The 17,243-nt window shown below is 42.1% G+C and overlaps 1 protein-coding gene across 1 annotated transcript in view; it reads left to right on the top strand.

The window, feature by feature from the left end:
* Positions 1–17,243, top strand: part of DTNB (dystrobrevin, beta) — a 175,709-nt gene that overhangs the window by 65,298 nt on the left and 93,168 nt on the right. The window contains exon 9 of the mRNA XM_010002203.1: positions 10,436–10,513. Coding sequence (XP_010000505.1) covers positions 10,436–10,513 — 78 coding nt within the window. The remainder of the gene's footprint in view (positions 1–10,435; positions 10,514–17,243) is intronic.

The following is a 17,243-nucleotide window of genomic DNA, read 5'->3' as shown; positions in this document are numbered from 1 at the left end:
AACCTATATTTGCAGGTTTCCAGAGGACAGAGCAAAAAGATGAAATCTTTGAGCCCGATCACAGGGACACGTGGAAATGCAAAGCCAGGCTGAATGGCAGGGGATTGTTACCCCAGTTTTAGGGAAGCATAATCAGATCCAAGCAGGTTCAAAATGTTTCCCTTTGGCAAATATTTAGGCTGCTATTTGGGGGTTATACATTTTTAACATAAATTGTTGTTAGTTTATACATTTTTTATTATTTTTCCTGCCTTGCTTTGCATCAAGATAACTTTTGGCTGGTTTAATACTAAGTGACATTAAGAAAATTAGTTACAGTTAAACAAGTATAAAAGCTCCAAAAAGGCTTGTAGAAAACTTAGCTTAAAATTTTAAAGGGAAACAGAGACCACGTTTCTCATTCATAGTCCACAAATAAAAAACCCACTCTTGAACAGTGTAAGAACAAGACTTGGCTATTTTCTACAGGTTAAAATAACAAAGAGAACAAAGGAATAATTAATCTGTAATACAGACATGCAAATTTTCTTGAAAGTTGCTCACATGATTTGCACTGGAATGGGGTGGTGAAATCCAATTTAATACTATAGTTGTTATGCTCCCTTTTTATAGGAAAAAAAAATGTTGGCTCAGCATACCCATGGATGTATTTGCCCTTGGTGCTCTCATTGGAGAAGTGTTAGGAGCTATTTTTAAACAATTCCTAATTTTTCTCTTACGAACACAGTCAGAAAGCAGCACATTACAGTGAGGAACTGCTGGCAGTCATCTCCTGCTTGGAAAATTTCAAAAGTTTGTGCAGAGTAACTGTTCAGGGCCTTCCTGAGTCTGCAGCTGTATATGGTATTTTAATTACAGTACAATAATGCTTTAGAAATATTTAAACCATACTGTGATCTGGGTGGCTTAAGGAACAGGTAAAAGGCTACAAGGAATTTTCCACCTGGTCTCTGCCACAAACTCATTTCTATTCTCAAGTTTGTTTCCTCTGCACAATTAATTGGTTTGCATGTCCTGTAAATGCAGGTTACCCCCTTTCAGGGGGTTTTTTTTGTTCCCCACTCAAAAAAGAAACTAAGTACCAGAAACTTAGAGCTGTCTTCTTTGCTGAAAGTGCACTTTGATTTCTGACAGGCTTCCTTTTTTATTTAACAGTAGAAATAACTGGTAACTTTCCCACTTTCTGCTAGATTTTTTTTGCATTTTATTGAGGGATCTTAAAGGTATCATCAAAGCTTAAGGCTGACCCTGCCTCCCTGCTCTCCCTGGCTCCCTGAGGAGATAAAATAAGCCCTTGTACAGACGAGAAATGAGGTGAGCAGTGATCTGCATTTTTCATTGCCCTGTGGCCTTGTCTGCACTTGTCTGGGAGCTGTGCACGAAGCTGGTGGAGTTCCACCTTGACTGTAGCTGGATGGAACCTTGGTGGCAGATGTGACTTTATTAACGGGTCACCTGTGGCAAGGTCAAGCCAACTGATTTTTTGAAAAACTGCATCATGTTGTCCCCAAGTGCAGTTTACCTCCATTTCAACAGCAGCAAATTTCCTTTAGATGAATTGGAGCTAAATTTGTTGCCCTTTTAGATGTCTGTTTTCCAGTGCAGTGTATGTTTGTTTCTGGTGTTTTCCTCTGCATGACCTGCATGTTTCTGTGAAAATGACACAGCGTTGAGTCCTTCATGGCTATGACTTCAGCTTTGGAGTTTTTCAGCTTGGAGAAGAGAAGGCTCCAGGCAGACCTTAGAGCACCTTCCAGTACCTGAAGGGGCTCCAGGGAAGCTGGGGAGGGACTTTTGACAAGGTCATGGAGTAATGGGACGAGGGGGAACAATTTCAAGCTGCAAGAGGGGAGATTGAGATGAGATCTGAAAGAAATTCTTTGCTGTGAGGGTGGTGAGACCCTGGCCCAGGTTGCCCAGAGCAGCTGTGGCTGCCCCATCCCTGGCAGTGTTGAAGGCCGGGTTGGATGGGGCTTAGAGCAACCTGGCCTAGCGGGAGATATCTCTGCACAAAGCAGGGGTGTGGGGACTAGATGATCTTTAAGGTCCTTCCCACCCCAAAGCAGTCTGTAATTCTATGATTAGAAAGTATTTTCCAACAAAGTACCCAGAAACTCTCCTCTGTTTTCTGGATGCGAGTAGTTTCCCAGCTCAGTTTTCAGCTGAAGTGCAGTCAGCATCTTGAAACCTTGCCTTCCTTCTGAGTCCTACAAAGAGAATTCAGAAACCTTGGGCTTGACCCTGAAGTCCAGCCAAGCTGTGTATGGTGCAGGATTCCGAGGCAGCTGCCTAAGGGGCTGAATTTGGCTGCTTGCCTTTGCCCAGAGCTGGTCTGTGGGACTTCTGTGGGCTCAGCTGCAGACCTATCCATGAGGTTTTGATGTATAGATGATGAAAAGGAAAGAGAAGCCCAAAAGAAAAATAACAAACCCTTCTTAAAATACAATGCTTAAATTCCTGTGGTCCGTTTTACATGCTTTGTCTTCCCACTGCCTTGTTCAAACCTGGTTTTGTGACTGTGCAGATTTGGGCTTCCTGAGATTTTAGCATACAGTGTATTGCATGAGGTGAAAGTAAATGTAGTAGGGGAACAACAGTGTGTTGCAGTGATTTGCCCTTTTGCAGGGACCTAGTCCCTTGCAGCATCCACTGGTTGGTGTTTGCCTGTTTGAGGGACATTGGTCTTTGCTGCTCTCCCAAGTGTAGTTATGAATGTGCATAATCACCTCTTGAATTTGGATGGTAATTCTTACATGGGTGTCTGAAGGGTTTTCTGTGTCTTAGGTTGGTCTTCAATCATTGTAAGAAATAATATATATATATATGTATGTGTGTATGTATATTTATGGCAAACAAATGTTTCAAAAGTCTCCTGCTGCGAGGCTTTTCCCTCATTTTTTTGGGCAAAAGAGCTCCAAAGATACACCCAGATATTACCACAGCTATTTCCTATTTCAGTGTTCATGAAGTCCAAGTGAATCATCACAGGCTAACCACAAACAGAACAGAGATCAGAAGATTTCTTTGAATTGTTTCCTGTGCAAAGTAAAAACAAAAAAATAATCAGGTGTTTTATTAAAAGCATTAAAGTTTCTAACATGAAGCGGGTGCCACAGCCGTGGGGGAAGTTTGTGGGCTTTGTGGCACTTTGTTCGTTGCAGTTTGGATTTTGTTCTGTCTTTGCTTGTCTTCTGTGGTTTGGGTTTATTAGGAATAAATCAAATTTATATGTAGGTTGCCATCACATCACCACATAATTGCCTGCTAAATAGGAGGTTTGGAATTGGGATTCTCTCTGTGAAGAGCATGGTTGCCAGCTTTCAGTGGTTCCTGCTTTTCTTTGCTGAGCTGTCCCTGCTTTTCAGCCTCCCGCTTGAATGGTAGCTCCTACAATGGAATGTAACTCCATTAGTATTCTTATGGAGCCAAATGCAGCAGGAACCTCTTGGTTCCCAGCTTTCCTCCTTTTGCTCATGGTTATTGCCTTTAGCTAACTGCCATGAACCCTCCTGCCCATTTTAGTCATTTGATGAACTCTGTTTGTGTCCCCAATTCAGTGAAAAAGGGTAATTCTAGCACCCCCTTCTTCGCTTTCTGTGGCGAACTTTTATTTTTCTTTATCAGCTATTGCAATTTTAAATATGTTTTCCTTTGCTTCATTGGTCTGTCCTCAGTGCCTCCCGTTGAACAGATGTATTGATCTTATATTCTGCTTACTCTTGCACGTAGTCAGAGGGAGAAGGCAGCAGGAGGTCATTATTTAGATGTGAATATTAAATAATTTGGCCTTATTTATGGTTTTGGTTATATATAATACACTGTACAGAATAAGTTGTTCTTTGATTTCCACCTTTTTGATGACAGCTTTTGAGTACTTAGAGGATAAGAGTTTACACAGCAAATAAGGGTAAGAGAATTACCTTCTGAAATAGCAGAACAAATTTGTTCAGTAGAGAGAACATTGAATAGAAAATTCACCCATCTTGTGCTCGCTGTTAGTATATAGTGTGACCTACTAATGTCCAAGCTGATGAATTTCAAGGCAAGTAGGTATCTGACCCAATTAACTTCCAGAATTGTTTCAAGTAATTGTTGAACTCTTCAGGCACATAGAGGGGAATAGCAAGGACAATGTTTAAGTACAAGATCCAAAGCCATTTTCACCTAAGCTGTGGTTATTTACATCTCTGTAAAGACTGAGGGGCTGGAGCATGTTCAGAGAGGGGCAATGGAGCTGAGGAAGGGTCTGGAGCACAGGTCTGATGAGGAGCCGCTGAGGGAACTGAGGGTGTTCAGCCTGGAGAAAAGGAGGCTGAGGGGAAACCTCAGTCTCTGCAACTGCCTGAGAGGAGGTTGGAGGGAGGAGGGGGGCGGTCGGTCTCTTCTCCCAAGGAACAAGAGACAGGACAAGAGGAAATGGCCTCAGGTTGTTCCAGGAAAGGTTCAGATTGGCTATTGGGAACAATTTCTTCCTGGAAAGGGTTGTCAGGCCCTGGCCCAGGCTGCCCAGGGCAGCGGTGGAGTCCCCATCCCTGGGGGGGTTTCAATGCCATGTGGATGTGGTGCTGAGGGACATGGTTTAGTGGTGGCCTTGGCAGTGTTGGAGTAACAGTTGGACTCGATGATCTTAAAGGTCTTTTCTAAACACGATTCTATGATTCTATGTTGCTTTAAATCCTCTGCAATACATTATAATAGAAAGAGATTCATTTTTTCATGGTTGTTCATAGGAGTCTCCCATGAGACTCCCAGAGAGGTCTTAAGGCATTTCCTTGCTTGTATGACAGTGCCACACAGTAAAAAGCAAGAAGCTTAAGTTCCCTTCCAACCCAAACCATTCTATGGTTCTGTAATTCTATGAATCACATTAAATCTGATTGCACTTGATAGTCAGTGTCTTCCTCAGCTGGAAGGAAGTGCTAAGCAACAGGCACTGACAGGGTGTGTGGTGTTAGGAACCAACAGAACAAAGAGGTCTCATGAATCCTGATGACTTGTACTTCTGAAACTGCTACACAAGAAATAATCCAGTTCCCAGAGAAGGAGTCAATCCCACTTTATTGCTTTTTCCAGTGGACACCTTGCCTGAGATCAGTGAAAGACTGTCATGCCAAATGGGATAGGTTTATTTTTACAGTTTCATGCCGCTGTGTTTCATCAGCTGTTGTCATTTACTGTGGGTTTTTTCAGTTAATAAACTGTCCTGGAGTTCCCTATGGATTTGGTTGCTATTCCTTGGTTATAATCCCTCTGTTTACCTTCAAGCAAATATCTTTCATGGTACCAAGGTCTTGACTGCAGCATCTGCTTCCTGTGGTGCCAGCCTGCCTGGCACCTAGAAATGGTTTTTATTAACTTTGACCTACAATCATCTACAAAATTTTCATCAGCATGCCTGCAAACCAACAAAAGTAAAGAGGGAGGAAAGGAAAGAAAGGAGAAGAGACTATGGCCAACCACTCTGCAGTGTAGTGTGGCATAATGTCAGTGTGATTTTTCAGTTTCATATCTCTAATATATATAAAATATCCTTTGGGTTGTGCCCATCTTCCTATGTTGGTCCCATCTTAGTTGTAATTCTTTGTAATTCTTTCTGCACAAAGAAGCACAGCCCAGAGGGTCGATGGGGTTCCTAGGCAATGTCAAGACTAATAATTCCTGTTACAAAATCTTCCTAGTTTGGAAATTTTAGGGGTTATGAAGCAAACTCATCTTTAAACTTAGTGCTAGAGAGCATCCTTGTGGAAAAAGACCTGGGGGTATTAGTGGATGAAAAACTAGACATGAGCCACCAATGTGCAATTGCAGCCCAGAAGGCCAACTGCATCCTGGGCTGTATCAGGGGAAGTGTGGCCATCAGATCGAGAGAGGTGATTCTGCCCCTCTGCTCTGCCTGGGTGAAACCTCATCTGGATTACTGTGTCCAGCTCTGGAGGCCCCAACACAAGAAGGATGTGGACCTGCTGGAGCATGTCCAGAAGAGGGCAATGAAAGGATCAGAGGGCTGGAACACCTCTCTTAGGAAGACAGACTGAGTTGGGGTTGTTCAGCCTGAAGAAGAGAAGACTCCAGGGGGACTAGATGACCTTTAGAGGTCCCTTCCAACCCAAGACATTCTATGATTCTATGAAATGCTGTTGCTTTGCTGCCCATCAGCAGTCTGATGGCAGAGCTGGTTAGAGCAGAAGGCAATTTGGTAATTTTTGTTTACAATTGCTTTTTTTGCAAAAGTCCCTTTACAGAGTGATTGTCCAGCACAGCACAAAGACTCAAGACTTGATTCCTTTTATTTATTTTTTAGATTTTTGAGGTCCCAGAATTGTCCTGGTTTTGTTCTGTACCTTCATCAACCACATGTAAAAGAAGACAAGCCAGTCATTAGACCTAGGCTTAGTTGTGGTTTTCTTCAGTGTGTGTAATGATTGATTTTTCTACTTTGGAAAACTGTGGACACAAAATAGCAGTGACTGATCTATTTCTTGTGCCTCATTTTTAGACAAGATTACTCTCATATTTAGACAAGATTACTAAGTCTAGATGTGGCAGCAACTTCATTTACATCTGAATCTCAAAGTTTTTACTACAGGTAGGAGACAGTAGTTAATACAAGTAAATGCTAACTGTAGAGAGAAGTAAAGATCTTTACTGATTTTATTAGAATTCAGGCAATTACCTAAGTATTGTTGACATGTTTATGAAGATGACAGGGAACTAGGAATAGAATATATAATCCATCCTGGGTTAGACCAAAAAGCTATTCAGTCTAGTGTCTTGTTTCCAGTAGCAGCCAAAACTTGACACTTGGAGATGGAGTTTGTCATGACCAAAGAGACAGATAATATTCACACATAAATAAGTTTTGAAAAAGTAAAGGAGGATAAACAAGTGCTAGGGCTGGAAAGCTAAAACTCATAATAAAGATGATTTAATGTGTTAGCTTCAGAATTAACTTTATTATGTTTGTGTAAAAAAAGAATAAGTATATATGTTTTTAAAATTGTGTAGGTGAGTACCTTGTTTAAAATGGTTATTTCAAAGCCATGTAGATGTGGTGCTGAGGGACATGGTTTAATGGTGGCCTTGGCAGTGCTGGGTTAACAGTTGGACTTCATGATCTGAAAGGTCTTTTCCAACCAGAACAATGCAATGATGATGGTTTCAGAGATGAACAAGTTAGCATCTACTTCAGTGCTAACCAGCAACATACAAAGTAAAACATGCATTTTAGTTTTTCAAGGGACACTGTCATGTTTTTCAGGCTGGTGGAACCTGATGTCATAGACACCTTGGACCTCACATGGGAAACATGAATAAATATTGGCTGTGTCTTGGTTTATGGTCTCTGGCACGGGCTGATCTCTAACCTCCCCGCTGCTTGGCTAATGTCACTTTTTGTAAGTGTCATTAAAAAAAAAGAGAATTTAAAGAGTTTAATTTCTCAGCTTCCATGGCTGCCACATTTATCCCAGCTCCCGGGTATCTGAAAGATTTATCTTCTTTCACTGCCTATTTTTAAGTGCTTTTCTTCCCAAAAGCACCTTATGAGAGACAACATCAAAAGCATTGCTAAGGTCAAGGTAGACAACATCCACTGGTCTGCCTGCATCTACCCATTCAGTCACACCATCATAGAAGGCTATCTGATTAGTCAAACATGATTTCCCCTTGGAGAATCTATGCTGGCTAGTCCTGGTAATGTTCTGTTCTTCCATGTGCTTAGAGGTGACATCCAGAATGACCTGCTCCATCATCTTTCCATGGATGTAGGTGAGACTGACTGGTCTGTAGTTTCTTCTGTCTTCCTTCTTGCCCTTTTTGAAGACGGGGGTGACTCTTTCCTTTCTCCAGTCCTCAGGCATCTCTCCTGTTTTCCATGATCTTTCAAAAATTGTGGACAGTGGTAGAGCAACAACATCAGCCAGCTCTCTCAGCACTCATGGGTTCATCCCATTGGGGCCCATGGATTGGTCCATGTTCAGTGTGCCCAAATGATCTCTGACCCAATCCTCATTGACCAGCAGAGAGTCTCCCTTCCTCCAGGCTTTCTCTCTTACTTCCAGTTAAACCTGAAAAAACTAAACAGAAGAAACTCTTAAACTAGAAGTTTTGGTAAAATAGGGCTGACCTGCACTGAAAGTCCCAGGTTCATAAAAAGCAGCTCTTATGACTCCAGCAGTATTGTGTACATGGTTACAGCACCCTCCCGATGTCACCAACAAACTGATTTGTCTTTATTACAAGAGAATACAGTGCCACCTTGGTGGCGTTACAGGTATTCTGAAAATATGTTCCCTAAAAATCTACAAATGGCCTCTAGAAATTCTCTAGTCTGGGAAAGGCTTGATTGTATATAATAAAGGATTGTACATAATAAAATTGCAGAACTGTGCAATCAGAAATCTTGTAACAAGATGTTTTGTATTTAATTTTATCTTTGTCTTTATCACTGTTATCAAGGATTTAGCTAGAAAACTGAGGACACTGTTATTTCCAGAACTGGAATGAACCTGTGGAAATGTCTCATAATGATCCTAAAACTAGACTGGAAATGGTGAATTACATCCACTTTTTTATTAGAAGAGTCATCTAAAAGCAACATTGCAATGAAATAAAGAATTATACCATGGGATTTAATTCACTTCCCCTAAAATTATTTGGAATACTGAGGTAGTGTCTGTTGTGGCTAAGAGCAGTATTTTAAGGAAACTGTTTGTCCCTCCCAAAGGAAAATAATGCACAGAGGAACTGTGGAAGGAATTGCTGCCGAGAAATACAGTTTTGGTTGCAAAAGCTGCTGTTTCTTGTAGCTGTTTCTCAGCCACACGCCTGGTGTGCAGGAGAGATGTCTCCTGGCAGGAGAATGCAAAGTGAAGCAGGGAATCTTTAGGGGAAAAGGAGAGTTTTGCAGTGTGGACACGGAGTTCCTTGCATTCAGTCAAGAAGAAGTAAGTAGGGACATAAAGGGGTGGAGGGAAAGCACCATTAATTAACTTTGTACATGCAGTAGCAAGATTAATGGCTTCTAAATGTGGCACAGTGCAGTATGTCTGTTGGCTTTCCACTGTCTTGTAATCTCATTCCTGCTAGTTTGTTCAGTAACTTCCTTTTTCAAAGGAGCCTGTTCATTAAATATCTTATGACCAAGTAATTCCTTGTTATAATGTTCTGTTTAGAATAGCGTTAACATTAAGCATGCAGCATAATTATTTCTGGGCAAACTTGTCCTGAGAACTGAAGGGCTTTTACACCCAAATCCTTTGTGGAGAGATTGGGAATAGATTCTTGGTGATTTTATATATTTGACATCCAGGTGATTTCTTTTTTAGTGGTTGGTTGATTCTCTGGATTACTGGGCTCTGAAAAGCCTTGAATGAAATCAGCTCGTGAGTCTGGAGGCAATTCCTGGTGTTCCCACACTTGGAGGAGGAACAGACTCCATGCACAGGGATTGCAAATGCTGGTGGGTCAGACACTTCTGCCCCATTGTCATGGAGTAAAGTGGTGTTGGCCAGAAGGAATTTCAATATTATCTGCATTAAATCTCACTGAAATGAATGCTCACGTGATGTCAGATATAAACCTGTGAAGATTTAATCCATGCTCCTGTGGCATAAGCAGAAGAGTCCGGTGTTTTTCTCCATGCTAATCCGCACGAGCCCGGTGCTGCCTGATGTGCAAATGGAGCTTTTATCTGTGCACAGACTCTGCATGTTCCTGAAAGTCTCATGTGAAAGGATGATGGATGTATTTGGATATCACCAGAGGGTAAACATAGGCAAATATTAATTCTGTGACAGTAGCTGCTGTAGCTCTTTTCTCCCAGTGGCTTGAATTCCCTGTTGGAGCAGCCTGAGGACATCCCACCCAGGCTTCTAGTGTCCTCCTGCTCCCTGCACAGCCACAAGCATGTGGAGCCCAGCTGGCACTGGGTAACCTGCAGGGTTTGAAAATGCAAATAATGGGAGCATCAGTCCCTACTTTTATTCTATAGGGCAGCAGGGAACATGAGGCTCTAACAGTTGTTTTTTATTCCAACTAACTGTAACTTATCGAAATAAAAATCCAATTATTGATGTATGTTGTTGTTGTATAAATCACTGCTTGTTACAATAAACCTTTGCTTAATTCCTTTAAACGTTTCAAGTAATTAGCCTAATTTGAGTGGTTACTACAGGTGCTTGAGCTACTAGACCCTGCCAGAGGTCAGTTTGTAATCAGGGACGTTCATTTCATCTTCGTTGTAGTGTAACACATGAATTGTGACAAACCATTGAGACTAGAGTGAGCCAAGCTGTCCCAGCATCTTTGTGCAAATCAATTCCTGCTTTGGAGAGCCCTGTCACAGAGCACAGTGACGTCCTGTTCCCCAGCGGTGGCTTTGTTTCCTTTTTGGTTTTTAAAAAATCACTAACTGGAATAAATATTTCTCTTCTAGTCCTCCTCGGCCTCTGACTAACATGAATGACACCATGGTGACCCACATGTCCTCTGGAGCACCTACACCAACAAAAAGGTATGCGTGCCTTCTGATACTGCTTGTTTATTTCCATGAGAGGTAAAAAAATACCGAGGATGGTTTTTGTATCAGTAGGAGTCTTCTAACAGATGTCAAAACAACACTGCCACTTCACATTTTGTATGCAGCATCCATAATGCAAGGAATTTTGTCATGCTTCATTTTGTTCTCCCTGAAGAGTGATTTTCTTTTATTGGAGTAGACATTATTACAGGAGTGTGACTGAAGAAATATCTAAAGAGCTCTAAAGAGATTTTTGTTTTTATTTTGAAATAGAGCATTTCTTCCAAAGCTGTTCTGAGGAAGTCTGGTCTTGTTGTATCATAGGCTCCTCTGCCTGCAGAGGATTATTTTGTTCTGTTGGAGACATTTCACATAATGGGTGTACATCCTGGCCATTGTTAACGCTCAGTCTCCACGCCAGACGGGGCTGAGCTGCCAAAGTTCTTTCATGTCTACTAGAGGCATTTAGTTTGGAGTTGAATTTGGGTTTACATTTACTTAGTGATATATATATGCAAATTATTGTGTGGATGCACAGATGTAAACATGCGAAAATCCAGCTGAATCCTGTATTTGCAATGTTCTTTCTTGTTAAGATACCTGAGGGAACATAGCAAGGGGCTTCACTGGAGGCTTCACTTGTCCAAAGCTGTGAAGGAATAAATGTTCCCTGCAGGGAGTGAGAAACTTAACTGTCACTGTTTTAGTGACAAGGTGGTACTCAAGAGGCACATCAGGTCCCTCATTTTCTGCATCAGTCCTTCAACCAGCACTGAGCAAAGATCTGTGTACTTCTACTTTCCTTGACAAAATAAGTCTATTGTGTATGCAGGTTGGAACTACCTACATTAAAATTACTTCAAACTCTGTAAATCATCCCATGTAGTGTGTATAAACACTACACAACGTGTGGCTTCAGATAGGGCACATGGGAGTCTCTGTCACAGGAGATTTTCAGGATGCAGTTGATTGAAGTGTCAGATAATCTCAGCTAGGCTCACTTTCCCACAAAAAGCTAAACCAGATGATCTCATGAGGGCTCTTCCAACCTGGGCTGTTCTGTGACTATGAAAAATGCTTTTTGCTGAATTAGAAGCAAAGAGGCTGAGAGAGTGGGCAATTCCCAAGGCCAGTACTCTACAGAGTAGCCATGTAGTCATTCCTTGAGCAACACAACCCATAAGACACCTTATTTATTGGGTTTCAACCTTATAGACAAAGTTTTTTGCTTTTTCTCTACTTATAGCTTCTGTTCGGTGTCCCAAGTCTGTTCGCTGTAGTGCAGACAGCAATCATCTTCACATCTGTATCAGAGAACATCATGTCCTCTGTCTAGGGTTTTCCTGCAGCCTCCTCATCCTCTTGCATAAAAGCTCTTTCAGAATGGAGTGGTACAACCTTGGAGCAACAGTTGATGTGGGTAGTGGCCACCTAGTTCCTTAGTTTCCCCTTCTTGGTTTTACCACCTTTTCCCATTTTCTTTATCCAAACTGAACGATTCACATTTACAAAATCCACAGTCATCAAGACCATCCCAGCAGTCTGGCAAGGAGACCTTTCTGATGCCACCTTGCCGTGTTCTGGCCCACTGTTCATTCCTTTGCCTCTTCCCAGAGGGAGATTTCTTTCTCGGGTGTTGTCTACTATGTTCTCTATAAAAATGATGTCTGATGTGGAAGAGGAGGGCAGTGTAACTTGAGTCACGATCATCCACAGCAAGTATCTCTGTGTTTCTTGCTTTGTAGAGCACCAGGAGACAGACTCGCAAAATATGAGCTCAGCACCGCATGTTCTGGAGGATGATCTCTGGTGGAGAACATGAAGCAGTCATCCACAGATAGGCTTTTCAGTTCCAAATTTACCACACAGGAACAAATACTTAATTTCTAAAAGAGCAAATGAGAAGATAATCTGTGTTGGCTCTATTGCCAAGTACCAGCGTTGACCCTAGAGTACATTTTACCTAAGGAAACACTTCTTTTTCTTGCATATTTTTTTTCTTTTTTTTTCTTTCTATCTTCATGTCAACATCCAGAAAATCATTCAGGATATGTCTTTCACATCATCACCTGCTAGATATACTTCCGTCCCTCAGTGGTCAGAGCCTAGCCTACCTATTCCCTTAATTTGAGAAGGGGGATGCCACAGAAAATGCTGGGAAAAATCCCTGTCGAGCTGTAATCCAAAATAAGAAGGGGGCTGAGTGTTACAGCCTGACCCTTCGAGTTGTTTTCTTGGCCACATAGCCCTTAAAATAAATCGTTGAGATAAGGAATAGTGAAAGAGCATTTTTATGTGAGATAGAGAAGGGAATGAGAATCAACAGCTTATGGTAAGTAGGTATTAGTAGGTAAAATAGTGTTGAAGGTGAACACTAATTAGATTATGACGAGATCTCTGCGTTGTCAGGGGTTTTAAGGGTACAAGAGTTTCATGCTGATACTGTATCCTGTCACCCGTGATGTCAAGTAGCAGATGCTTAGGTAAAATTAAAAGCAGCAAGTCATTAAGTCAAGTCACTAGGTCCAGTTTTGCATTTGCTCCCATCTTGCAGCACTCAGCAATTTCTTTCCTGCTGTGCAGCGTGTTTAGAGACCTCTGCTTCATAAATCCAGCATCCCCAAGTGAGTTCTACTACTCAATTATGACCTGTTTAAGAAAATTCTCCCTTTTTGTTGTAAAATTCATCTGTTAGCCTTCTTGATGCTAGGGAATGTTGTTTACATCCCACCTGCCTCTAGCCTAAGAGTCTTTGTCTACTAAATGGATGGTAATTTGAAACTCTGGTCATGCTTGTTGTTCTTTTCAGTTCAGCTTCTTCTTCCAACGTTTCTTTTTGAGGTGGGATGACCAGAACTGCCCTAATAGTCGAATCTGAGTTCACTTTGGTGTTCCAGTCCCATCTTCTTCTGCTTGTGTGAATTGCGGGGATCCACGTGCCTGTTGTGAGCAGGACTGTCCCAAAGGCACACAACTAGATAAATCTTTCTCTTCTCTGCTGTGGGCAAAGGTATGCATAGATCTGGATTTGAGCACAAGAATCCCAGTAATACTAGCTGTAGAAGCTGCAGGGATCAAGGGAAACATAAATAGATTTTCAACAGTGCTACCAAGATTAGTATTTTGATGAATAAGGACATGATAGAACCAACAACAGAGCTTTACAATCAGCAACACCCTTTGGCTTGGAGCATTTTTGCATTGATAAAGGAGTAAGGTCTTTGTTGCTCCCCATTGTCCAAGACAAGAACAGGTAGGCCAAAGATAACTCAGAAATAAAGACTTTGAGAAATCAGACCTGTTTGAACACATGGCATGTCATCTACCTCTATGTGCCCTGCAGCTGTTGCCTACCAGGACTTGCTTACTAAGTGAGAATCAGTTCTCATTTGCTGGCTCAGGCCTTGTGAAGGGAGCTCAGTGAGGTCATCAGAATAGAATTAATGGTAAGAAAAATGTCAAGATAGGTCACTTCAGCCGCTGGGGCTGATCCTTGGTCACAGTTATCACCAATGTACCAGGTGAACAGCTCCTATTCTGAAAATCATGCAAGTAACTATAGGTGACTTCCCATTGGCTCCAGACATGGAGCAAGTCCAGAGGAGTCCATGAAGATGATGCGAGCGATAGAGCAGCTCTACTCTGAAAACAGGCTGAGAGAGTTGGGGTTGTTCAGCCTGGAGAAGAGAAGGCTCTGGGAAGATCTTAGAGCACCTTCCAATAACTGAAGGGGCTACAGAAAGCTGGGGAGGGACTTTTGACAAGGGCAGGGAGTGATGCGACAAGGGGAAATTATTTCAAGCTGCAAGAGGGGAGATTGAGATGAGATCTGAGGAAGAAATTCTTTGCTGTGAGGGTGGTGAGACACTGGCCCAGGTTGGCCAGAGCAGCTGTGGCTGCCCCATCCCTGGCAGTGTTGAAGGCCAGGTTGGATGGGGCTTGGATCAAGCTGGTCTAGTGGAAGGTGTCCCTGTCCATGGCAGGGGCATTGGAACTAGATGATCTTTAAGATCCGTTCCAACCCAAACCAGTCCATGATTCTATGATTTAAAAGCCTGGAGCTTTCCTGTACTCTGGTAAATATGTAATTCCCTCAGCAATTCAAAGGCTATGCTGAGGTAACCCAGGATAAAGATCTGTATCCCACATATTTCAGTACCATCCCCAGCAAAGAGTGAAAGAAGAGGGAGCAAATTTGGAATAAACAACCTGATTCTGCAAAGTTTTCTCTGTCGTCATCCTCTGTCCACAATTTGCTCTTCTGAAGAAGTGGGACATTCACAGAAGTGTGGAATGGCACTAGACCAGTCCAGAATTTATCTTTAGAAAGCCAAGATCATCTTATTTTCAACTGTCGTCTTTTGTTAGACATCATGAAAACACACAGGCAGCAAATACCTGGTAGGTGCCATCATCTGTGATCACCATCCCCATACTAGTGCCTACTTCTTCCCAAGGTCCTGGCTCATCCCTCTTTATCCCACTTTCAGAGCCCTGTTTCAAAAGGTTACTTCACCTAGCAGATTCTGCAAGAGTTCATGGGAAGAGACTGCTTCTCTCTATACTCACTTATTCCAAAGCAGGAATGGGGTATTTCTCTTTTCCTGCACCTGGGGGGAACAGACAGGCTGCTCAGGCTCAGGTGGTAATGTTTCCCTCCATCGTTCCAGCTCCTCAGCTTGCAGAACCATACTTCTCCATAACCACTCACCAAGCCCCTGGGGATGTACCTGAGGCTCACAGTGGGACCAAAACACACCTCTCCAAAGGTATTGTCATTTAGACTCTGCTCAGTGCCTTTGTTCTTTGCAAAATATCTTTTTGTGGTGGCTACATACACCTGTCTAAGTCCAGTCAGGGTTGGGTTGGTTTTAATGACACAACAATGAGAAATGCAGGTCTTTATCAGAGCTTCTCTGTTTGCTCAGCTGAGATTTTTCAAGGAGGGATCAGTGAAAGCCATTTCAGATCATAGATTTGTGTGATCCAAGGTGTTTCCATCCCTGCAAGGCTTCCCTGCTGGCATTGCTGAGTTCAAATATGCTGCAAAGTACTTCTCAAGTAGCACAGATTATCTTAATCAGGCCGTGTCCACGCATGCCACAGAAATGCTGCTTTCCAGGTTTCACCTTATCCTGCTAAAACTTTGGCTTGGGTCCATTATACATATTTCAAAAAGATTATGGAAACTGCAAAATTAACTAGAAGAGAGCTATAGTAATTTCTACAAGCTGGAGAAGGGATGCCAGAGGAGCAAAATCTGTTTAGTTAATTAAGGAAAGCAGAAATGTGATTGTTAGGTTACAATTATTGATACATGGAAATATATCCAGTAGCAGGGGTTTTTTTTAACCTTACATGCAAGGGTGTTGCAAGGTCCACTCATTTCTGCATCACCTCTGCATGTGGCCAGGCAAGCTGGGTGGTACCTGGGTGGTTCCAACCTCTGGGCATTTAGTAGTAAGCAGAAAAGCTGAAATACTCAGCTCTTCCTCAACTCGGGTGCATGTGCCCATCCACATACGGTTTTGTATTTCTGGGGATTTTGAGACTTTTAGTGCACAGACTGAACCACTGAATATGTTGAAGCATTATTGTTCTGAGGACAGAAGCCCACGTCTGTGTTGTCTCTGTATCCTCTGTTTCTCTAAACCTGGAGGATGTCCAGGTGTCAGCAGTTAATAACAGAGTGAGGTAAGGTAGAGAAATTAGTTTTTCCCCTGTGGAAAAGTTCTTCTATTTCTATTTTGTCAGCTCCCATGTGTCTGATTACAATGTTTTCCCCAAGATTTATTGCAGTTACTGTTGCTCTGGGTTAATCCGAAATGTAAAAGATGATCACTGACTAAAATTAAGGGCCTTGTTTCCTTAGCTGGAGGCTGTGTCATGTCTTGGCAGCACGAAATAAAGATAACAGGGTCACAGGGGTCACTTAGTGTGAGCTGAGTGGGGTTTGGATCCACACTTTAACGTGCTAAGGCTGCTCAAACTGCCACTTTTCAGTGGCTTTGCTTCTTTTTTGAAAGAATTTCTTCCTAAAATGGACTGTATGTTTTATACCTGGAATAAATGGTGGACGGAAATGTTAGAAGTTACATGTTTGCCTGCCTGTGGACACAAAATTCATCCTGAAAACAGGAAGGATAGGGCTTAACCTACCTTTGAATGTCTTCAGTGCCAAAAAAGAATGAGAGCACATCAGCAAAGCACAACAGCATTTACTAGAAATACATTTTATTTCTGTGATAGTAATATTATAGTATGAGCAAGAGGCAGCATGCTGCCTAACTGCTTTCAGAAGAGCTTTTTACATTTGTTTATACCTTCATGTATCTTTCTTTCTTCAGGATATATATTCCAGCTTCCACCAGGAGACTAATCCAAGAGAACAACTTTTCTGTTTGCTTTGCTTTCTTTACCTGAAAGATGTAGCAGACATGGCTCAATCTTTTGAAGGCAAAGTTGGAAGTAAAGGGATACTTACGTGATTTTGTTGCAAAAATAAATGCTCCTGCAATTTTTAATTGCATACTATAAGGAAGTTGCTGTTCATGGGGCTTCATGTAGGTATAAAGTCATAAAATCACCGAATTACAGACTGGTTTGGGCTGGAAGGGACCTTAAAGACCATCTAGTCCCAACCCCCTGCCATGAGCAGGGACACCTCCCACTACACCAGGTTGCTCCAAGTCCCATCCAACCTGGCCTTCAACACTTCCAGGGA

This window comes from Chaetura pelagica, unplaced genomic scaffold (genome assembly GCF_000747805.2).
Source record: "Chaetura pelagica isolate M959 unplaced genomic scaffold, ChaPel_1.0 scaffold107, whole genome shotgun sequence".
Classification (NCBI taxonomy): domain Eukaryota; kingdom Metazoa; phylum Chordata; class Aves; order Apodiformes; family Apodidae; genus Chaetura; species Chaetura pelagica.
This window is presented reverse-complemented; position numbering and strand designations above follow the sequence as displayed.